General features: G+C 46.3%; 1 protein-coding gene across 1 annotated transcript in view; it reads left to right on the plus strand.

Annotated features, from left to right (window-relative positions):
• Positions 1 to 2,618: 2,618 nt before the first annotated feature.
• RBP2 (retinol binding protein 2) overlaps positions 2,619 to 24,232 on the plus strand; it is a 28,441-nt gene continuing 6,827 nt past the window's right edge. Inside the window, exons 1-3 of the mRNA XM_087431660.1 lie at positions 2,619 to 2,673; positions 9,396 to 9,479; positions 21,986 to 22,161. Coding sequence (XP_087287786.1) covers positions 2,619 to 2,673; positions 9,396 to 9,479; positions 21,986 to 22,161 — 315 coding nt within the window. The remainder of the gene's footprint in view (positions 2,674 to 9,395; positions 9,480 to 21,985; positions 22,162 to 24,232) is intronic.

The following is a 24,232-nucleotide window of genomic DNA, read 5'->3' on the forward strand; positions in this document are numbered from 1 at the left end:
ATCTTAAACATTATGTAGGAGTAATGTTAGTTTATTTTATCAGTAAACCTGTAAATGTTTAGGAAAAACATACCCACGTAGAAAAAACTGTTTGTTTGTATTATACTTAACAGTGATAAGTCAGAGAACACAAAGCTGTTGTTATTAGACCCACATTAGTAAACTAGTCTTGTTTGCCAAACACTTACTTTAATTATGTGAATTTGGATTCTTAAAAGATTTCTGAGTTAGCTTCAGGAAGAATGATTTTTAGCACTCTTTTATAGCATATTTAAAGTATTAGAAGTTTAATTATCTTATTTTTCAGGATTTTATATAGGCACTTATTTATTCTATAAGCCAATCAGAACAAAGCTTTAATTTAAAAGACTTTGTAATCTAATTTATTTATACCATCCAGAAAATGGAAAATATATACACACACACACTGAGAGATAAAGTCTTTTCCAAAGTACAGACAGTTAGAGAGCTTATAGCTTCAATTCTAATTTTAGCTACAGGTCAAGTGACACAAACACAGAAATTTAAAAAAAAAATTCACCATTCCATGTATCAAACAGAGCTCTCCTCCTTCCCAGTGGGCATGAATTTTTTAATTAATTTTTATTCAAAATAGACAAACACATAAGCAAATGAAAAAAATGTTTAACTAACAAATCAGATTCTCTGTCATCTCTCACCCAGTGGAGAATAGATATCTATTCTTCATCTACAGAAATCATGAAATGGTCAGATCATCAAGACAAATTCCCCGTCATTGCTGTCACGAATGAGGTATAAACTTATGGCTGTAAATGAACCAAAAGCAAAACACAAAATTAATAGACAGGGAAAAAACCCCAGAGAATATAGAGTTGGCCAAGTTAAAGTTCTATTGACACTTGGGATTCACCTCTAGGAGCCAGGAAAAAAGTGTGCCTTGGCTTAAGCTGCTCATGAAGTAAACTTCTCTTGGCACACAGTCTGCCTGGCTGTTTCAGGTGAATCTATTGTGCATCTCAGCAGGAACTCCAAAATTGTTAAGATAATTTTTTCAAAAAGATGACATCATAACTCTCATACAAATGTAAAATGAGCACTCAACAAAGATTTTAAATTAACTCATCAATTAATGAGGCAACCAATAAGATGTTACAACTGCTTCAAATGAGGATTTGATTTACAGAGATTTATAGTCTCCACCGGACAAAAACTATTTGCATTGCCATGATCAGAATTCAATTGCATAGCTATAGACCAGAAACGTTTACATTACAATCAGTTCTACAAGTTAACTTCTATCTCTACAAAGTTGGCCTATTCCAAGACCACCAAAGGCAGAGATAACCTAAATGGGTGGACCAGATAGAACATCCACTAACTTTTTTTCCCATTTCAAAATTTTTCATAATTTTTCAGGAAAGAATAAAAATGGTATAAATCCACAGATGGGAAGAAAGTGAAAGAGCAGTTGAGTGATGGCAAAAATGGAAAAGCAGTTGGATGAGTGGGTAACTGACTTAGCAGAGTAGAAAAAGAAAACTCAGGTATCACAAAGGAGTATGCCAAGGAGAAGCAATCCAATTTACCTGCAGAACCTTCTGTGGGGCACAGAAGTCAGAAGCATCAAATGCCCCAGAAGGCAGGGGTATCAAGACGGAAAGTAGAAGGATCAATTATATGTCTATAAAAAGAACAGCTGGCATCCTGGATTTTCACCTCTATCCCATCCCGAAAATTGACTACACCTACATAACCCCATCAGAAACTACAGGTTTACTCTCCAGGAAATCGTCCCAGTGGGCTTCTAGATTTAAGGACACTACACAGAGCACAACCCCCTTGGGTTGAGGTGCAACCTAAATGGGAAGGCTACAATAGGAGGATGAAGAGCTCTAGGAAAATATCTTCAAGGAAAAATGTCTTACTTGATGTGCTTGATTCTACTTAGAGTGATTTTACATTATGCTTGTGAGTTTGAAAAGAGTTAGTAAAAGATATGTCTTAGGTTGAAACATATGAAATTGACAGTATTCAACTGTTTTGGACCTACAAAAACTAACAATTTCAAGCAAACAAAAAACTGAGGCAATTGTTAACTCCAGGAAAAACAAAGAGTTGTACAGGAATGGAAATCTAATCACAGTAAATTATTCAGCTCAATTATAAATAATATTTAAATAGTCAAAATAATGTAAACAATAAATATTGAACTAACTAAAAATTGGATAATATATAGAGTGGGAACTGAACACAAGTGAACCAGACTTTTTGTTGTATATTTTTTCATACTCTTTGAATTTTGAACCTTGTGAATGTTACCTATTCAAAAATGCAATAAAATATGAATAGAAAAATAAATAAGAATTCAGTAGATCATACGTGCTGATTTGAAAAGATTTCCAAGATACATTAAATGGAAATGTCAGACATTCCTTAGGTCCAGTGGAAGGAAAGGTCAGTGGGAAGAAGTTTCCATGGGGTGGGATTGCCAAGGGTGGTCCAGGGATTCATGGAGGAGAGGCAGGGACAGCCCCCTTAGGAATAATTGGCCTGGAAGTGACCCCTGCCAGCTCCCTACCTCCTCCTGACTAATGGTAAGGGGGTGAAGGAGGGTGGGGAGGACAAGGGAATCGCAAATGGGCCCCTTCCTGGGCCACCAGTTTGATCCCTGTGGCCCTGGGAGGGATGACGGTTTGTGACCTCCTACTCTCCTGGCCTGACTTCTGGGAACAAAAGTGGAGAAGAAGCAGAATTTACATAAAAACTAATGCAAGGCCCAGTGCTGCCTGTGTCTGAAGAAGCTCCCAGGTCCTCTTCCTCCTGGGTCTCCAGGTGAAGACAAATCCAATGGCTCATACCCCAGCCTGAGTAGCACTGAACATTTATTCAGGGCCCCATGGGGACTCTGGGTCTGGGGTTCCACCTCTGTCAGCATGGGGAACAGATTTGCTCCACCACCCCAGTAGCCTTATGGGGGTGTCTGGTTGGGAAACATTCAATCTGACTCACAACCATGGCTGAGGTAGGACATCTCCCAATCAAGGGCAGCACGACCAGGTGCTCCTCACCAGCAGCACAGCATTGGCCCAAACACAGTGACGTGCTCCCCATGGCTGCCTTGAAGCCTCTGTGGGCATGAGGGCGGCCAGGGCCATGGCCATTGCCAATACCTGTTTCTGAGGCCTGGCTCTCCCAAGTCCAGGGGCAGCACCTGCAGAATGCAGGGCACTGAGGGCATCATAAAATGCTGATGCTTTCTCTGGCCCAACATCTTTCGCCTCTGCCCTCTCTTTACACCTGGACCCCATGGGAATTTTGTATTTGCTTGTTTGTTTTCTAGTTCCCCATGTTTTAGTGTATATAATGTGCTGCATTAATGGTTCTCGCCCTTGACAGGTATCAGAATCACCTGGGAAGCTAATAAGGCATGTAGAGGCCCAGGATTCTTAAAGTAGCATACGGCATGGCCTCTGGGTTTTTACCAGGTTCACCGGCTGATTCTGATAGGACCAAAGTTGGAGAACCACTACACTAAATTCTTTTCAAACTTTATCCGATTTAATCCTCAATATCATCTTAAGAGGTAAATATTATGTTCCTCAATTAGAAAACAAGTCCTAATAGGTCAGATATAATAGTGTCTGGGTTCAAATCCACTGTCTTCTTACTAGCTGTGTGACCTTTGGGAAAGCACCTAACCTTGCTGAACCTCATCTTCATCATCCTGATAGTGGGAATTCAGTGACACCTCCTCCCTTGAAGGGTTGCTAACAGAGTCAAATGAAACAAGCTAGGACAAAGGCTCAGCACTCTCAGCAAAAGGTCGCAGTTGTTATTCTAATCATGGGTCAAACTGCTTATTGGAAACAAAACACTATGTAATAAGAGTTTTTGAATGGGCACACCGTCATTGATTTTAACATCAAATGGCATTTGATAAATGGTGGGAGAGTATATGGACCAATATCTCATTGATTAACTCAGCAATGTTTTCATTTAATTTGAAATCTTGAAAAGAAAGATTGCTGGTAGCTCATAGCATCACTGCTAATCGAAATCCTTCTGCCCTTCCTTCCACAGAGTATGCAGAAAATTTCTGCTATGGAAAGGCCCTCCCCCACTCACACTCAAGACAAGCAGACTTCACTCCACAAATATTTGTTTATTCCTCATCTGCCATATGCTAGGCTCTGGGATATGATGATAAACAAAACAGAAAATGGCCCCTAATCTCAGGGAGAGAGACAGTAAGAAAAGAGACTTTGCCTAATCTGGGAAATGTTAGACATTCCTTGGTTCTGGTGGATGGAAAGGGCAGTGGGAAGCAGTTTCTATCAAGTGGGATTTTCAAGGGCATTCCAAGAATCCTTGGAGGAGAGTCAGGGACAGCCCCTGCCAGCTCCCTACCTCCTCCTGACTGATGGTAAGGGAGTGGAGGAGGGTGGGGAGGATAAGAGGATTGCAAATGGGCCAGAGCAATTTGATCCCTGTGGCCCTGGGAGGGATGAGGGTTTGTGACCTCCTACTCTCCTGGCCTGACTTCTGGGAACAAAAGCGAAGAAGCAGAATTAAATAAAAACTACAGCAAGGTCCCATGCTGCCTGGTGGCTGAAGGAACTCCAGGCCCCTTTCCTCCTAGGTCTTCGGGTGAAGATAATCTTATGGAAAGTTTACTTCCCATAAGAAGCACATTCAGCTGCAAGTGGCAGGGGCATTGCCCAACAGGAGGGGAAGGAGGGGACCCTGCAGAGAACTGAGTGAGCCTCCACTGATGCCATTTGCCTGCTGAGGAAACACCTTCACACCTCAAGAGAGGGAGAGAGGGCAGAGCTGGGCAAGCCTGGGCCAGGGAGGCTGCCTGGCTTCTGGGAGCCAGTGACGAGCCCAGCTGCTGGCAGTCAGATGCTCCTGAGACCTGCAGGTAAGTGCCTGGGGATCTTGGCTGTGCTTGCTCTTAGCTGGCTGATTTATCTCAGACCCAAGCTTCTTGAGAGACCCGCACCTTCACATAAAAGTGGTCTCCAGAAGGGTTCTTGCAACCTAGAAAGATTGGTTTATGGCTGATGAGTTTTCCTAGTCTTAAGAGCCACATAAAGGATTCCACAATGAGTTACGTAAATAAATGCAGGAGTAAAGACACCCAGGAAACTGAGAAAATGGAACATCCGGGTATGTGATCTGTTAGTATGAGTGGAGACTTAAGGAGCCCTAGGACAGAATTTTTGAAATTGGGGCTCTGCTGCCAATTCTAAGGTAGGTGGTCCTGCTTGAATGGAAGGAGTAGGGGACAATATTGGCTGAGTTCTTGAGTGGCAATTGCTTTCTTTCAGCCACTGTCCCTCACTTTTCCCCCCGAGTACTTGCCTCCCGTTCTCTGCACACACAGATCTGAGATGGAAGAACATGCTGAGGCTGTGTTTTGTTGAGGACCTACGACAGGTCAAACACTTGCTAGGACCTTGATCCACGACCCCATACCATAGCCACTACCTTGGAATAAATGCGTGCGATGTGCCAGAGACCCAGCTAAGACTTTTATGTTTACTATCTCCTTTAATCTGTACAATGACCCTGAGACTCAAAGAGTGAATCTGACGCTCAGAGAGGTAAGTGTCCAGGGGTACCACTGCTATGAAATAGTGAAACCTGGATCCAAAACTTGGTGTGGCCAACTCTAAAGCTTTTTTTAAGATTTTATTTTTCCTCTCCATTGGTTTCCTCTTCTATTTCTGTTACTCTCTAGCAGTAGTTCTCAAATTGTGGTCCTGGACCGACAGCATCAGCACCACCTGGGAACTTCTTAGAAATATAAATTCTTGGGCCCTGCCCCAGACTATTAAATCAGAAATTCCAGGGGTAGTTCTCAACAATCTGTGTTTTAATAAGCTCTCCAGATGAATCTGATGCTTGCTAGAGTTTGAGAATCACTGCTCTAGAGGTTCCTCCTAAGTTTTTAAGATAATATTTAAACTTATATTTCTTACAAACATCTAGTCAGTCAATAATTACAGCCTCCTTAGCACACGTTTACTTCGTATCAATCAACTAACTTCTCAGGTGGGTGTAATATGGGATTTTATTTTGGGTCAATACCAAATCTTTTTTGCATAAATAATCATGAATGAATACATGAATAAAAAACAATTTTATTCATTTTTTATTAAAGCATAATTTACTTACAATAAAAAAGAGCAGATATCAATTATAGAGCTTGAGTTTTGACAGTTTCATACAACCATCATCTCAACTATAGAACATTTCCATCCTACCTCCCCAAGAATTTCCCTTGTGCCCTTTCCTATCCCCACCTTCTCTCCCCTACCCACCAAATCACTGATTTATTTTATATCACTGTAGATTAGATTTTTTTTTCTAGAGTTGTATACAAATTGAACCATGCAGTATGTGATCTTTTGTGTAAAGTTTCTTTCCCTTATCATGATGTCTATGAGATTCATCTATGTTGATACGTGTATCAGAAGATTGTTCCTTTTTTCTGTCAAGTAATATTCCATTGTGTGAATATACCACAATTTGTTTATCCATTAACTTGTCAATGGATGTTTAGGTTGTTTCCAGTTTGGGGTTATTTTATTTGAAACTATCTTAGTTTTTAAGACCATCTTATTTTAATGAAGTTGGCTGGGTTTAGAATTCTTATTCAAAAGTATTTGCCCTCATTATTGTAAGATATTGTTCCCTCATGTCTTCCATCAGTTGTTGAGAAGTCTGATATCAATCTGACTATTATATTATTTCTTTATAGGTAATATATATTTTTTTTGTTTTCTCTGGAAGATTTTAGAATTTTATTTTTATTTTAATGTTCTAAATTTCCACCAGTGTGCTCTATGTTACATACATTCTGGGTCATTTCCTTGGCTCTATCTTCCAGTTTACTAATTCTCTCTTCAGCTGTGTTCAATAAGCTATTTAACCTATCTACTATCTTTTTAATTTTAAGAACTATATTTTTAAATTTTTACAACCCCTCTCTGGTTATTTTTTAATCAATCTTTTAAAAAACATCATTTTAGGGCCGGCCCCGTGGCTTAGCGGTTAAGTGCGCGTGCTCCGCTGCTGGCGGCCCGGGTTCGGATCCCGGGATCGCACCGACGCACCGCTTCTCCGGCCACGCTGAGGCCGCGTCCCACATACAGCAACTAGAAGGATGTGCAGCTATGACAGACAACTATCTACTGGGGCGTTGGGGGAAAATAAATAAATAAAATCTTAAAAAAAAAAACACATCATTTTATTCTTTTTCATGTTTTTAAGTGTTTTAAATTTCTTTACTCATTTTAAATGTACTTATTTTATAATTTGTATCAGATCATTTTTATTATCTGAGGCTCTTGGAAGTCTAATTTGACTGTATGTTTCTGCTGATGCTTGCTTTTTGGTGGATTATTTTCATGTGTGTTTTACAATTTTGGATTGTGAGCTCACATTTGGCATGGCTTTATCACAGGGAATTTTGGTTGGCCTGGTCTGAAGGTGTACACCTCCAGGCAGTTTTTACATTTACCTATTTCCAGCAGCCTGTAAGTATTGCAAGCTCAGGACTCCATTTATTTTAATATATTGGCTAGCAGGACACATAAATTCAAACCCAGAACCAGAGTCAGAGCAGGGTGGAACTTTTTTTTAGCTCACATAGATCCTAGGTCAAATAGACAAACTTCCTTGTTGTCTCTGAGCAGATTTTGGCTATTTTCACACTCTCACTGAGGGAGTAGTCTGACAAGTGTTTTGGCTTTATGCAAGCATCCCAGTTTCAACTTCCTGCCTTACATAGGGTGAATGCCCATTAAAATCCAAGTCCCTGGCTTATTGCAATTAGCAACCCTATTCTTGCCCCCAACTCGCTCCCCTACTGGGCCAGCTTTTTGTGACTTTCTTGCAAGGGAGGCCTATAGGGGACTTAGTTGGGAGTAAGAGGAGCTGTGTGGAGGCCCTTGAATCTGAACCTGGAGGGGAATACCTACCTCTACAACCCAGGAGGCTGAGTGCCCTGCCTACAGCAGCTTCTGGCTGGACCTCAAAGATGAAGCCCAAGGCTCCCAATCTGTCCACTTCTGCTGCCTTCACTCATTTTCCTTTTGTGGTGAACTTGTCCCTCATTCCCCTCTTCCCTTTATCCTACCTTGGCCTTCTGACAACAAGTGGGCCATTTTTTATTGTGCATCTTCCTGATTCCAGTATATATGTACTCCAGTACATCCTCCAAAGCACACACAGACAGAACTATTTGCTTAGATTTTGCAGCACAATAATACATACGTTAGAACCCCAAAGTGTCATAATCAAAATTGGCCTCACTTGTGGGGATTCATGGTTTATCCATCTCAGCCCACACCTCCATTCTTCACAGTGTAGAGGCCCCTGCTCAGATCCCATCTCTCAGAACTATGTGTCAGAGCAGTAAACCAACCTGTTTTCCGACCCACTGGAACAACCAGTTTGGAGAACAAAGAGTTCTTGTCCAAATGCCAGCTATGCTCCCCACCTTGGTCAAGGTCAGCTTGATCCTGGGGTCTTGAAGCAGAGTTCCACTGAACCACTGCCTGCCATCTGGCCTCCCTATAAGTCTTGCTTGCTTTCAGTAGATTCATGCTCCTAGAACACTCTTTTCTTGAGTAACTCTACTGCTTAGAGGCCCTCGAGGTACCTTCCTGGGAAGTAAGTGAGAGTCAAGCTGCCAAGTCAGCCTCCAGCCCACTTTCCAAACTGACATTGGCACACTTAAGGAAAGAGCTTTGGAGCCAAATTGGCCTGGGTTTGAATCCCAGCTCATCCGTTTACCAGTTGTTATTAGGCATGTGATTTAACCATCTTGAGCCTTTCTCATCTGTAAAATGGAGATAATAGGTAAACACAACTCAGAGCTCTTGTAAGATAAAACAAGATGAAGAATGTACGCTGCCCAGCACAGAGTAGAGTAGAACTCCACAGGTGTGAACTCCCATCTTCTTTGCTTCAGCAGCCAGGCCAGAAGTGCTGGCTACACGGCTGACAGGCTCCAGGTTTGAGGCCTGGGAGCTGGTGGCCTGTAGTGCCTGTGGGGTATGCCTTGGGTGTCTTTTCCTCAAGTGCTGGACGGAGTGTTCTGTGTGGCACCAGGGGCTCTGCAGGATGCCAGCCAGCCAAAAATGAGCTGCTCCAGGCCCTGAGTATGGTAGAGGTCACTGGGACAGCCATGCTGGCCACGTCAGGACTTTGAGTGTGGGTTGCCCGTAGTCCTGCTGAACTTTGCTAAGGAAGGAAAGTTCCTTTGAGTTGCACTGATGATCTTTCAACCTATTATCTTCAAAGCCAGAAACCTGGTTCACTAGGCTGTAAGAGTGGCTCATCACAACACATTCTCCATGCCGCCTTCTCCTTGACATTCACCACATACCTACAGTAACCAGAGGCCACCACCACGACAAGGGACCAGAATGGAACCTGGGAGATGGAGAGTAACGACAACTTTGAAAGCTACCTGAAGGCCCTGGGTAAGGGGGAGGCTAGAGGTGGGGGAGGAAGGGCAATTTTGGAAGGACTGTAGTCTGGCCCTCTGGGCAGTGCCTCTGGGGAGTTGCACAGACTTGTGTGCAAGCCTCACTCCTCACTTACTAGCCGTGTTATATCAGGCAAGTCATGGAAATTCTCATCTGCAAGTTGGGAATAATAATACAGGATATTATGTCTAGAATGTCCTTAGCATAGTACCTGGCACACAGAAAAGATACAGTGAATGGAGGATACATGTACACACACGCAGGCACACACGTGCATGCGTACATGAGTAAAGCCAAACTTGAGAGGATAGTGCCATAGCTCCCTGCCTTGTGATTGCCATCTCTTAGGCAACCAGTTGGGCCTGATATTATCCACAAATGATCCCTGCATTGCTCTTTTGGCAGTCTTGTAGTGGGGAAGCAGAAAAGGAATGGCTAACAAATCTCTCAGCCTAGAGAAAACCAGGCCCGCAGAAGGCTAGGGAAGACTCTGTCATATACATGAGACAACTCACTACTTATCTGACTTCTGGACCAGACTCCAGGCCAGGAGCCCAGTCGGTGTGTGTCCTGAGTTGACTCTCCTGTGGGATCTCTTGTGGGGCTGGCAAAAAACACACGAAACCAGAGGAACTGGGCCCCCCGAGGGGAGCTCACTTTGTTGGGAAGCTGTCAGGGGCCGGGCACTGTGCAAGGAGCTTTGGTTGCCTGTCCTTATATCTTCCTGCCACAGCCTCCTGTCACCTTTTCCAGTTTTAGAGCTGCCCACGTGAGGAGCTCCTGGCTGGAACTTCCGCACGCACAGCATGAGAGAAATGGCTGCAAGTGGGGTTGGAGGCCCAATAATTTGGATCTGATGATGGGCAGTCTCAAGAATGGGAATCATGGGTTTCTCTGTACAATTAACTTCTAGCTTGGTGAACGTTTCCACCGTGTCAATCATCAAGGAGGGCTGTGACAGGTTGCGCAATTGGAAAGTTTCTTCACGTACTTTAGACACGTTTCCAGCACTAAATAGCTTTGTTCCTCCTGGCAATTGGAATTTTACCTCAATATACTTGGGGGAAGAGGGAGGAGGCAAAAATCCCACCAGAGCCGCCACCCTGTTGCACCTCTTTTTAGTAACCTGAGTGGGCGATAGAAAAGAAATTCTGACTCTCTATGTGGGTAGTGGTCTGGAGCTTAACTCAGAACTATAATTCTGAACAAGATCCTACAGAGGAGGAAACCAAACCCGAGGGGCCAGCCTAGCTGAGGCTTTCTCTCTGACCTTGATCAGTTTTTTGACCTTTCAGAACCGGTTTCCTCCTCTGTCCAATAGGGACAGTAGCGCCAGGCTTGCCTGTCTCTCCAGATGATGTTGGATGTGGTTGTTGTTCTGAACGATTGAAAGCCCTTTAACAAGCGATGTTTTGGGGTTTCAAGGTTTCAGCAGTATCCAGAACAAGTGGGACTCAGGGAATATAATCAGGAAGCAACTTTGTGTCTTTTGCTGCTTATTCTTAAATAGTAAAAAGCCCTATGGTGACTTTAGGTATAAAATCCAGTCTCAGTTTAGTTTTCAGCTCTGTAGGGTGAGCCCCTGAAGCCCCTTTCTCGAGGCTTAAAGCGAGAGGCAAACCCTCCTACTGCCACCGACTGTCCCCTCTGGAGGGCCGGGGGGCGCAGGGCACACTGTCAGCTCTCTCCGAAAAACCCTCTCTAAAAACAGCCTTCTCCTGGACTCTTTCACACCAAGCTACACCCTCAATGTGGGCGCAGGGCTCATGAGTCGTGAGTGAGATGGGATATCCCCGTCACAGACGTCCTTGGTATCAGATTCCTATTGTCTCTCAGAGCTTCAGTCAAAACTTCCCATTTAACATCACATTACACTGATTTCACTCTAATGAGGAAACGGACCTCTTTGCATCAGAGTCTCTGCAGTGTAGAGGGGGTAGGCTCACACTTTCCTAATTAAGATTACTACCTTAGGTGGTAGTGCTAGCTAAGCCCAGAACGTGGATGTGCTTGGTGCCTCAGTTTACCCAGCTGCTGATAGCCCACGGTGACTCATGGCCTGAGGAACTTGCCCCAGGTTGAGTCCATGATGCCCTGTGCAGAAACGCCTCAGCCAAAGTCACCTTCCCACTGTGGGAACACGACATCTGATCCCTCTCACCTGTCTATGGGGACATGAAAGGGGCAGGCACTGGCAGTGATTGAAGACAGATCTCCAGGGGCTCAGCCAGAAGCAGCTGAGGTGGGGCTGCCCCCACAGTTTAATCCGCTAAAAGCAACCCAGCAGATCTGTACAATTTCCTCCACACCCACCCCACGAGGTGAGGGTTGCTTTCCCAGCGTTGACAAGTCCATGGAGGTTGCCTTCCTTGCCCTTTGGAGCACAAGGCCCTCGTCAGTTGGGAATAATGCCTGTGGAGATCTCTGCACATCCCCAGACACGTCATTATCACTAAGAATAACCCCATTCCCTCCTAAAGAACCGTCACTCTCTTAGACTTTAATCCCCAGCACCAGGGGTTGTGGGGGAGGGTGGCTTTCTCTGTGCCTGGTTGCTGGTTCGGTAGGGAAGGAGAGGCTCCTGTCGAGATGTGGGTCTGGGAGGCAAACTGGCTTTGTCACTAGCTAGTGACTCACTCCACATGCCAGCCTCCCCATGTCACTCAGCCGCCAGCTTCAGCAGAGTGACATGTCACAGCAACCTTTGGGTTTGCCCCAAATTATTAAAGTCGTCATGTGTTCAGAGAGTGAGTGCCAAGAGTCAAGGGTACCCCCTCTCCTGCCTTCTTAGACATGATGTTTCCTGAGGCCCTAGACTCTTGACAACAAGGAAAGCAGCTGGTAAACTTTTCTACCCTGAGGAATTTGCCATGTTCTGAGGTCCTCCTTCAGGTGGGAGCAGGGAGTAGGAGAGTCTCCTTAAATTTAAAGGGGAGCCCAAGGCGGGCAGATCTAAAAATGAGGTCCCAGCACTGTGACGGAATGCAGGGGGAGAGTCCAGGAGTGAGGCCAGAACTGTACATGGATGGGGAATCATTCGACTCCTCTACCAAAGCATTGGACATTGCCCATGGAAGCCAGGGACTGTGCCAACGAGGCAGAACCAAACACTGTCTCTGTTCTCAAGGAGCTCAGAATGGTGTAGACAGTCAAGTTGCAGCCATGCACAATGGTGGTCTGTTTTCTATTACAGTATGACAAATCACCCCAAAATGTTGTGGCTTGAAACAACTACAGTCATTTTATCATTGTCTCTTGTCGTTCTGAGGGTTGGCTGGGTTCACTTAGGTGCTTTGCCTAGGGGGCTCTCATTCAGTTGCAGGTGGACAGTGCTGGGGCTGGAGCCATCTCAAAGGCTTCCTCACGCCTATGTCACAGTTGGTGCTGGCCGGCAGCTGAGACCTCAGCTGGGGCTGTTGGTATCTACATGTGGTGTCCTCGTGTGGCCCGGGTTTCCTCACAGCGCACTGGCTGTGTGTGGAGAGAAAGGAGGTAGACATCGAAAGCCTTTTATGACCAGGAATCACAAAGCATCACTTCTGTTGTATTCTATTGGTTGAAGCAGTCATGAGCCCACTCACATTCAAGGAGAGGGTACACAGAGCCAACCTCTCAGTGGGAGGAATGTCAAAATCACATTGTAGCAACAGCGGGTAGAATGAGAGGTATTGTTGAAGCCATTTAACAAGACACAATCTGCCACAGGTGGCCAGTGGGTGATTCTATCCCTTGGGCCTGTAACAACAGAAGAGTAGTAACAAGGAGGGTGTGGGGGCTGGATGGAGCTACAATACATGGGTCACTGAAGGCTTGCTGAGTACTTCTGGGTGGGATTCTGAAGGAAGGAGAGGATTGCTTCAAGCAGAAATGGAGTCAGGCACGGCCCCACGGGCATGTGCAAAGGTCCGGCCAGTAAGTACGTGGTGTGGGCAGAGGGAATAGAGGAGTTGTAGTGCCGGAGGGTGAAGTGCGAGGAGTGGGTGAAGAAAGAGTCAGAGAGATGACAGGGCTGGATCCTGAAGGCGGCATGCCACCACATGTGGACCTCACCCTACAAGGAGGAGAACCGTCGGCAGAGGAGGGAGAGGCCCTCCAGGTTCACTCTCCCAGCTGAGGGTGAATAGATGGGCAGAGACCGTCCAAGAACTGCAGAAGTTGCTGCAATGGCCCTGGGAAGATGGTGAGGGCAGTGCCGAGTGGAGTGGATGGGGAACATCCAGAGCGGGAAATAGACTCCATTTACTAACTGGGTGGGGAGGAAGCAGGGAGTGAGCCTGGAAAATTAAACAAGATCATCTGACTTTAATCAGCGAAGAAGGGGGCATATAATAGAAGGTATGTGTCCTAAAACTGCTCAATGTTAAATTTAGACATCTTTTAGGAAATCTTTATTCCATAAATTGTAAATATTAGGAAAAATCCAATTCTCTTAATTCACAAAAAAAGGTGAGGATCATCTTCTGTGAAGAATGTCTTTTCATTTAAATTAACATGCACAGATTTAAAAGAACAGTGATCACTGCAAAAAGCCCTAGTGGGTCTCTGGAAAATTTCACCAGGAAGGTGATAGTCTTAGACGCTGAAGTCAGGCAGCTCTCACCTGAGTGGTCTCTGCCAGGAAACATTTCCTGAACACCCACATTGTTCAAAATCCTGTCCTGACCGTTTAGGAGCCGCAGTCCAGCACCAGAGCGAGCACATGCACCAATGACTCTCATGCCGTGATAAGCATCGTGGTAGAGCTTTATATAGATTATTTCTTTTAATTAATCAGTTTCAACAAATGTATTGAGCACCTATGACATGCCAGGAAGTGCTCCAGGCATTGGTGATATCGCGGTAAACAAGGCAACAAGTTCCCCGGCCTCATGGAGAGTACATGCTAGTGGGAGAGAGGGAGTAAACAGGTAGTGGTAAGTGCTTCAAAGAAAATAAAAAGGAATGATTGGATGGAGAGTGATGGGTGGTCAAGGAAGGCCGTCCAAGGAGGCTTGAACGCTGAGAAGTGTTCTGGGCACAGGGGCAGCACCTGTAAAGGCTCTGGGTGTGTTTAAGAAACATACAAAGGCTGGTATGTGGGGAGTGTGGGGAACAAGGAGAAGGTCGGGCACCATGACGAGACGACATAATCCATCTTATTTACATTCTTGAAGGATCGCTATGGCTACATGTGGAGAAAGAATCATAGGAGGGCAAGACTGGAGACAGGGAGGCCCATTAGGAGGCTGCCATGTTGTTCAGGCAAGAAATGATGGTGGCTTGGGCTACGGTGGGGCCCATGGGGCTGCAGAAGAGAGGACAGATTCGGCATATGTTTTGGAGATAAAGCCAACAGGGCTTGTAGATGAATATGAAACTAGAGGAGATGGAGGAAATGAAGATTGCCCCAGGCTTAGGCCTGGATAACTGGGAAAATGTGGTCCCATTGGCTGAAGTGGGGAAGACATGGGGAGGAGTAAGGTTGGACAGGGGTGCTGGGCAGGAAGGATGCTTTAAGAATTCTGTTTTGCATGTTTCGATTTCAGATGCCCAATACACATCCACATGGAGTATTAAAATTGGTCCGTTGATAGACCTAGAGATCAGGGTATGGTCAGGGTTGAAGACGGAAGGAATGCTCTCCATTTTACAGGGTAAGGAATCCAAAGCCCAGAGAAGTGGAGGGACTTGCCTGAGGTCACTTGTGGCCGGGAAATCACGGAGCTCAGACAGGAGCCCAGTCTGTCTGCTTCTAACACCCACACTCTTCCCACAGCACTGCTCTAGGTGGGGGTACTAAGCACAGGAGTAGGGAAGGAGGAGCTTCATTCTGAGCAAAGTTTGTCCAGATGGGTACACTCAAAGTAAACAGGCAGGACACTCAGAAACATCACAAGAGAGTCACTCAGAGTCCCTGGGTAGAACTGAATGAGTGAGTGAATAAATGACTATCTGATGACCCAAGAAGGAATTAGTTTCACAAAATTTGGATTCCTGCTGGTGCTCACAATGAAGTCAATGAAGTTACACACCTTGCCAAAGTCTTTACTTGAACCCCGTGGTACCTGGTTGGACTCTCAAACAGGGCAAGCGCTGGGAGGTAGAAAAAGCCCAGGTGAGGATAAGTTTGGTCCCTTCCTGCGGGTCTCCCCTTGCATGTATTGACAGCACCTCTACCGTGCCCCCCACCCCAGTGGTGAGTACTTCACTGTGGGTGAGGAGGCGAAATAGTACAAGGGGAGCAGGGAGGCACCCAGGGTCCCCAGCCGGCCTCTGCTGCCTAGGGAAAGTTTTAAACCTACTTGGAGATGTCCATGAGGGAGACAGGAGGAGGCAGGGGGCCAACCCAATTCCTCTCTAGGTGCGTTATCTGGAGGAGGAAATGGCGTGGAAAAACGGAGAAGACTGTTCTTCCGCTCTGCTTCTCACAACTGCCTGAGTACTGACGATTTGAGAGTTGAGGAGTCCAGGTTCGAAGTCCACCGAAGTTGCACTCGGCATGGGTCTCAGATTTCATATGATGAATACATATGCATCTCCGCTCTTTAGTCTACAAAAAGCGCCTGCCCTTTTAGCCTGCAAGTTTAGCTTTTTCACACGCACATTACTGGGCATTTCAATGTTGAGTAGCATACTCATATTTCAACTTTATGGCTTGCATTGTTCAAAATGCAGTTATGCAAAGTTTGCTTTAATAAAGTCACTTCTGTGTTGTTTTTTTAATTCTGCAGCAGCTACAAGCCATATATATTATGCAGAAATAGCTTGCCTTTGGACCTTTTCCTCAAAGATAGAAATTCATTTCACCTGGCTATAAATCAGGCTCAGAGATACCTTTAATCCAGAAAAGCAGAGAAAACATACTTGATAACCCTGGTGTTAAAATACTATATCAGGAAAATAATTTTCTCTGCAAAGTACAAAAAGGAAGTGTTTTTGTAATCTGTGTGTGTGTGTGCGCGTATTCTACAGCTGCATTAAACCTTTCCCTTTGATTAGAAATATCACGAATCCACCAGCAGAACATTTGGCTCCCTTCCCTGGGGTGGAGCAGAGGTGACATGATTAACCAGCCTGTGCAGACGCTCACGGGTGGCCAAGAGGCCAAGCCATTTTTCAATCCAGAGAAGAAGCATTGCTTGATTCCATTTGCACAGAGCCCCTAATAAGATTCCCCTGCACTGGTCAGAAAGATTGACGGGGGTGGTGTTTCCAGGACAAACCAGTTCTCTCAGCAGTGGATGTTTTTAGCTGTGATTTACCTTTCTATGCAACCAGGGACAAGCAATGATTTTAGTTAGGGGAGCCTTAGTTGTGAATGATAAACACAACGTATTTGTAAGCAAACCATCAGGAGCCCTAGCCCAGCTGGCTACCTGCACCCACCACTGAAATTCTCTGGGCCTTCAATTCCCATCCGTGGAGTGAGAATACACTTGCTTTCTGAGGACACTTCAGCTCTACATTTCTCTGCAATTCCCCGCTCTTTCTCAGTCGCTTTGCCTGGAGCCCGCCCCTTTGTTTCATCTGGTAGCACATGACCTGTTGTTTCTTTTCCCGTCTCCTAACTGTGGCTCAGGAGCGTGTGCAACACAGCGTGGACCTCAGCACAGAGGGTTAGAGCAGGACTAAAGTTGCTTCTTCCCTCTGGCCAAACTATGGAATGAGACGGCTGCTCCATGCAGAGAAGTGTTCAGCCAGGCTGGACAAATGCCCGTGTGACAGGCCAGAGCTATGCTAGTGAGAGGCTGGGTCAGCTGCTGTTCTGACTGCTCCTTCAGAGTCTGGGGCCCCTGGACTGCGTGGACTGGCAGATGGCTGTGGAGATGCATAAATATGGCCCAAATATTTCACTCTGGACTGAATGCCGATCTGGTCACTGTTTCTGACCTGAACAGAAGCGGCCAAGGGGTGGAGGCCAGTGTGCACCGAATACTCACAAGCTCGACAGCACTGTGTAAAGCATTTTGCCATCATTTTAACAGAATCCTTACATAAATAAGCCTGTAAGATGAGCATTCTTTTCCCCCATTTCACTGTGAGAAAACTGAGGCTCAGAAAGGGAAAGTGACTTAGATCACAGAGGGAAATCAAGGACAGGATTTAAACCTGGCTCTGACCCTCACCCTCTCTCTTTTATACCAGTGGTTCTAAACTTTGGTGTGCACAGAATCACCTGGAAGGCTTGTAAAAACAAGCAGGGCCCAACCCCCTGTAAGCCTAGGGTGAGCCCCTGAATTTACATTGCTAAGAGGTTCTCAGGTGCTGCCAATGGCCAGCCCAGGGACCTCACTTTGAGAACCACTGTCCTAGACCATGGTGCCCCCATTAACCAATCCACAACTAGTTCTTGAGCACCTACTGTGTGCCCAGCCCTGGGCCTGGTTCTCTGGGGGCACATAGCAAGGAGACAGCATTGTCTTTGTCCCCATAGAGGTGGGACTTTGGAGGAAAGAACAATCAACCCGTGAAAAAGTCAGAGGAAAATACCAGATAGCACCTCCTGGGGCCTGGACAGCAGGTGAGGAAGGAGGCAAGAAAGGGCAGAACAGGCTGGAGGAGGCAAGGCTGGGGCTGGGGCTGGGCCTTGTGACTGGAGAGCTGGGAGGAGAAGGGCAGGGATTCAGGGAGCAAGTGTCCAGGGAGTATCTGGGAAAATGCAAAGGACTCCGAGCAACCCGGCCTGTGAGACCAGGGGGCTTAATGACAACGATTATGATGATGCCAGCAGCTCCCACTTATGGAGCCAGTACCACAAGCCACCAGCCGGCGGACAGAGCTCTTCACACACACCATCACAATGAATCCTCAAAATCACCAGATGCAGTTAATACAGCTCCATTTCAGGCCACTGCTCTCTGCTGCTTCTAGATCTGGATCCGAGTGTCTAGCGGTGGGACTGAAGTTCGACACACGGATGTCACCGGACTCGCTAGAGTGTTGTTTCTGGGGTAGAAGGAGAGAAACAAGAGTTGGAGTGTGATGTGTTAGCCCTCTGCCTGCCACAGGCACTGTTTATACTGACTAGAATACGGAAGACACACTTAAGCAGCTTCTAGCAATTTTAAGGAAGGATTCATGTTTAAGTCAGAAATACCTGACCTTTTGGTCCTGTCTAGTGTTTTCCCTCCCAAATAGGCCAGCAGTTGCCTTGAAGGGAGAAAAATTAAACGGGAGACATTTCCATAATTGCAGGGCCCAAGTGACTGGGATAAATGCTTCAGAAGGGGTTTTGTCAGCCCTTTCCCTGTTATGTTCTGTGGAACCCCAGCCAGCTGGATGTCCCACCACGGAGGGGTTCTACGGCCACAGGAAATTGGGAAAGGCTGCATTCTGTGTCCCGCTGTTGGAGGTACAAAGCATCTTTCCTAGATTAAAGGCTCTGTAAAGTTCTCCAGTGCAGAAACCAGCTTCTTTTGGTTTTAATTCCTCATATCCCAAACTTAGCTGATCATGAGCCACTTCTCTTTTGACCACCCAATGTGCTACGGAGCTGAGCCCCACACCAAACACAGTGGGGCACCCCGGGCTCTGTGACTGCTGGCTGAGATACCTAGCAGTGTTCACAGCACAGAGGACAGCAGAGAGAGCCTTTATCTCGTTCCACGTCCTGTGGCCTGCAGGCTGGGTGGCTTGGACGTGCCCAGGTACAATTCCATAATCCACGGAGCTGAAGCACAATGAGCTGTCAGAGAATGTCCAGGGGTTGGAGTGTGATCGCTCCAGCTCAGACTTCTAACAGAGCCCAGAAAACAATTGCTGTCTGGTGGGGGCAGTAGACAAAATCCCTGGGGAACATAAACTGCCCCAAACAGGGAGGTCTCATCCAGCTGGATCCAGAAGTCCCTGTGGCTCCCGGGGGAAATGTAAAGAAGAGTCTGTAAGAAGTTACTGGTGTCTTGGGCAGCCACAGCAAGTGCACAAACTGGAGTGGTCTGACCTTCTGATGAGATGGGCCTGCCCAGAGCTTGCGGAGCAGTGCTCGTCCTGGAGACAGGCCATCCTGGGGTCAAATTCCACCTCGATTGCTTCCTCACTATATAACCAGGACAAGTGACACAGCTTCTCTGACCCAGTTTCCTCATTGGTAAAATGAAGATAATATAATACTTATCTCATGGGTTTGTTGGGAGAATGAAGTGAGCAAGGTTTCCCAAGGGAGCTTCCACTAAGGGCACCATTCCCAGTTGGTTCTAAGGCATGTCTTAATTACCACTTCAAATATTACCAACAGTCCACACAGCATGGCACCCAGATTCACCTTACCTAAAACCCAGCTCTTATGTTCCCTCATAAAATTAATTCTCTCTTTGGTGTCCCAGGCCTTGGTCTCTCAAGCTCAAAACCACCATTTTCTCCTCCCAACTTGATTCTTCCACACATCCATCCAATTATCAAACCCTCGTGATTGCTTTTTCTGCTGTGTATGCTTAGACAAGTCACTTAACCTCTCTGGACCCCCATGTCATCACCTATCACATGAGAAGTAGGTGCTTAAACAGTGGCTTTCCAATTTCTTAAACCATAGGAGTCTCTCCAAACAGCCCCCTCTGAGGAAGTCCAAGATCTAAAACCACCCAGAGATTCTGGGTCTGGGGTAAGGTCCAGAAATCTGTGGTTTTTACATCTTCCCAGGTGATCCTTATGGGCAGCCAGCTTTGCGACCCATTGGTGAATTCTTGGACATGGCAGGTTCTCAGCAAATAGTAGTGAAGAACGGTTAAGCAAGGTACTGGGCCTTCATGCACCAGCTCATGCCAACTTGAACCTATTTCTCTTTTTAACTTAGGATATAGGTAAGTAATCCTTTTACTTCCTGGGCCACCTGATGTTACTTGAAATTATCCCCTTATGATGGAAGCTGACTTTATACAATTTAGGGTCCAAAAGACCAGTCAGGGCCCTTCCTCAGGCAAATGTGATTCTGTTGTGGGTTACCAGCTGTGGTCAAATTGCTGACCCAAAGTGAGGTCCAAGCAGCCAGCTTGGGCCTCTCTTTGGTCCTTTGGGAGAAGAAGAGTGACAGTGACCAAGATAGTGACCAATCTGAGAGCTTCAGAAGGAGATGCATCACAGAGAGGGTGAGGGAAGTGACGCTCGGCTACCACAGAAGGGCAGCAGAAGGGGTGGGGGTACAGCCAGCAGAGATGTTCATTCTCCAAATTGACAGGAGGTCCCTGAACTGTTGGTAATTGCTGGTCTCACTCATGGGCACAATAGTGTTTATCCCCCACCAGACAGCAGAGCATGAAGTCTAACCACCCACCTGCCACAGAGATGGGGCTGGCATTCTCAGAGAAACAGCACTCAGTGGATCTGAACTGTTTTCACTCCCGACGTCATTATGACCTTGAGTTGTGATACAAGCAATCTCAGTGGTTTTGAAACCTTCCAGGTGGACTTTCTACAAAAAGATTAAAGATTTAGATTGGCGTCCAAAGATATTGGAGAATTCACAGGCATAAAGGAGGTCAAATATGATTTGGCTAGAGACCAAGAGCTTAATGATGTTCATAGCAAGTTCCGGAATCATCCTCTGCTTCCAGATCTATTCCACAGGATAGCAACTTTCGGGCTTGAGTGACAAAGCACAACCAGAGAATAGCAGGGAGGTGGGCTCAGCATGAAGCTTCTTACTGTAAAATGCAAAGCTTAGGAAATGAAACACCCCGGTGAAGGGCACACTCCCTTTTACTCACTAATAGTCTCTAAGAAATGAATGCGATTTCCTTTAAAAGATCAAGGCAAAGAAATGCTGTAGATGGAGTAAATGTGGCAAAATCGTGGTAATTGCTGAATCCGAGTGATGGGTGTGCGGAGTTTCTCGTACTTTCCTCTCTATTTTGGTTTGTTTGAAATTTTTCATAATAAAAATAGACACAACTGTTCATCTTTTCCTAAAAAATAATAAAAGAAATCTCTGAGCAAGTGTTTTATTAAGTGTCTGGAATTTGCATAAAGCTGTGCTGGGGACCCATGACTGAGGCAGAACAGCCTGGCTAAGTAAGCCCCCATCTGCTTTAACAATGGAAGTTTGTACGGATCCTTCCTGCTGCGGACATTAACAAAAGTTCCATCTTTACCCATGATCTAGATTGGTTATTTTTAAACAGGCTGTTTTTCTTTTAAACCATGAAGTCTTCTGTTTAGCAAACACTTAGGAGGAAACCCAATATGTCAAATAGATAGAACAGAGCTGCTGTGGTCGAGGGGTGGGCGGGGGCGGGGGGGGGGGTGCCTGTGCGTATGCATCAGGGAGTTGCCGCTGTGGTGAGCCCTGCCTGCTACCTCCCCCTCCCATCAAGGCTCTGAGGAGGCACCGAGAAGCCCCAGGTTTCCCGACGATTGACCCAGAGGCCCAAACTGGTCGTGTGTGTGAGACAACTCTGGTTTCCCACTTAAGCAAAGAAATGTGGCCTGCCCGTGATCTGTGTCTCTGGTCCTGAATGTTTGGCCTTGTTAAAGAAATGAATGAGGCTGGCTGAGCACATCATAACCCCCACAACTCCCCTTGCCAACAGATATTGATTTCACCACCGGCAAGATCGCAGTATGTCTAACTCTGACAAAGATCATTGATCAAGACGGCGATAACTTCAAGACAAAAACCAACAGCACGTTCTGCAACAACTTGGATTTCACTGTTGAAGTGGGGTTTGATGAGCACACAAAAGGCCTGGTCAACCGGACTGTTAAGGTGCTGCCCCCCAGGCTGGCGCTTTTCCCTTGTGCAACTCTTCATGCAATGGCTGGCTGTTAGCTTCCCCCTGAAAGGATGACAGGAACAAGCTGGGAGAGATCAGGAAAGGGGGACCAGATGGCCTTACTGATGCTGGCAAAAAGCAATAGGCAATTACTGAAAGTTTAGGAGGAAGAGACAAGCTGGCCTCTGCACTACGGATGAAAGGCGGCTGACCTCTCCAGGATCCAGGGTAGGGGCAACTCATACACTGACGTGGGCCTGGCAGGCAAAGTGAAGAGGGCAAGGTGGAATATCACCAGGAGACGTGGGGCCAGTGACTGTGCGAGCCGGGTAGCCCAGCTTTATCAAAGGGGCGGCCCCACTCAGCACCAGGTGAGCATTGCCGCGGAGGAAGGAGGCCTCGTGTTGCCAGGTGTTTTTTCTTCTCAAGAGATATTGAGAATTCAGATGTTTTTATATGAGATATCTCAATTTTAGATGATCTCAACTGATGTAACTTTTTTAAGAAAAATGCAACGCAAATCAAACAAAAAAGACAGTAGACTAAATGAAGTCAGGGTTTCTCCAGTCTTAGTAACTTACAGAAGTCTCTGGCAAGTTTGTGGCTTCTGTCTCAGCATCACCTTAACTCACAGGACATAACCCAGGAAATCCTCCATGTAGCAGAAGGCCAGACTTCCAGCCACTTGAACTGTTTAGACATAGGTAGGACCCAGAAAGTCAGCAGACAACCCTGAGAGCGGAGTGGTGAGTTATCTCAAAGCCCGAGAACTTGAGTCTACAGAAGAGGCCGCCCTCGCCCAGAGGAGCTGTTTGTCAATAAGGCAGAGGGTGGTGGCAGCAGGGAGAAGCAGGGTGGTGGTGGGGAAGGCTGTGGTGACGGCAGGTCTCCCCTCCTCCAGCATCACTGTGTGGTATCACAGCCCAGAGACTGAACCTTGCAGTGTTCACACTCATGCTCAGTGTGCCTATCTTTGGTTTTCCAAATCCAACGACACCTGGTCAGTCCCCACAAACAGGAATGGGGAGAAATCCAATCTCAGTTATATTTGAGGATTCCTCCACCCCACTCAGCGTCATACAAGAACCTCAGGAATTACAGAGCCCAGGAAATTTGGAAGGGTTTCCTGTTTGTCATTGAGCATGGTTGCCATTGAAGGCTCACTGTCCATGCCCATGCAGTTTATACGAGGGTGGACAGCTTGGATATTCATAGCAACCACTCCCTCTGCCAACGCAGCCACCAGGAACTCTGCCCTGGTTCCCAAGCAGAGGGAGGGCAGGGCTGAGTATTCCATCCCCAGGTACTGTGCTCTGACTCTCAGCAGAGGGCCAGCCCCTCAGAGTGCCACCAGGAAGCAGGACCCTCCACCCTGCCCTCTCCTTTCCCCATGAGCCCCACTCTCCCCAGGGTCCCACTCTTCTCTGGGGCTTCCAGGAGCTCTTTCAAAGTCAGAGGTCTCAACTGTCCCCCAGAGCAAGGGACTCGAGCTCTGGCTCCTCTCCTGGGGTGGGGAGGAAGAGCTGTTATCATTCTTTGGTGGTGACTCTAAAGCCAAGAGAGCAGGACACATTTTATTTCTCAATCAAGGTGTCCTACAGCATTGATAATCTCAACCATAAAGCCAAGGCTGAATTATATTTAGTGCTCCCTGCTAAAGAAAGTGGGAAATGAAAAGCGCTTTGGAAATGCTTCCATCAGAGCAGTCTTGGCATGACAGCCTAAGCTGTGAGCCCTGGAATGGCCCCTTGTGGACGCCCCCCGAGGGGTTGATGGATCGACGAGCCTTTTCTGAACTGTGTGGCTGGAAGGCTAATTCATCAGACACCAGAACTGATAGGAAAATTTGTCTCCGAATTTTTGCATCACTCTGCTGTTCTAATCTAATCGGTTCAAAGTGATTCATTTTCCCTCACCTTTCAGCATTGGGTGTGGGGTGTGGAAAAGCAAGCCTTTCCACTCTGACTCATTCTTTTATCACCGTTGGTGGCAGAGAACTCACTCTTCCTGGAATAAATCATGTCCTTCTGGCCCTATCTGACCCTTAAAGGATTCTGTCTGTTA

Source organism: Ceratotherium simum, chromosome 5, assembly GCF_057802395.1.
Source record: "Ceratotherium simum simum isolate JZ-2026a chromosome 5, ASM5780239v1, whole genome shotgun sequence".
NCBI classification, from domain to species: domain Eukaryota; kingdom Metazoa; phylum Chordata; class Mammalia; order Perissodactyla; family Rhinocerotidae; genus Ceratotherium; species Ceratotherium simum.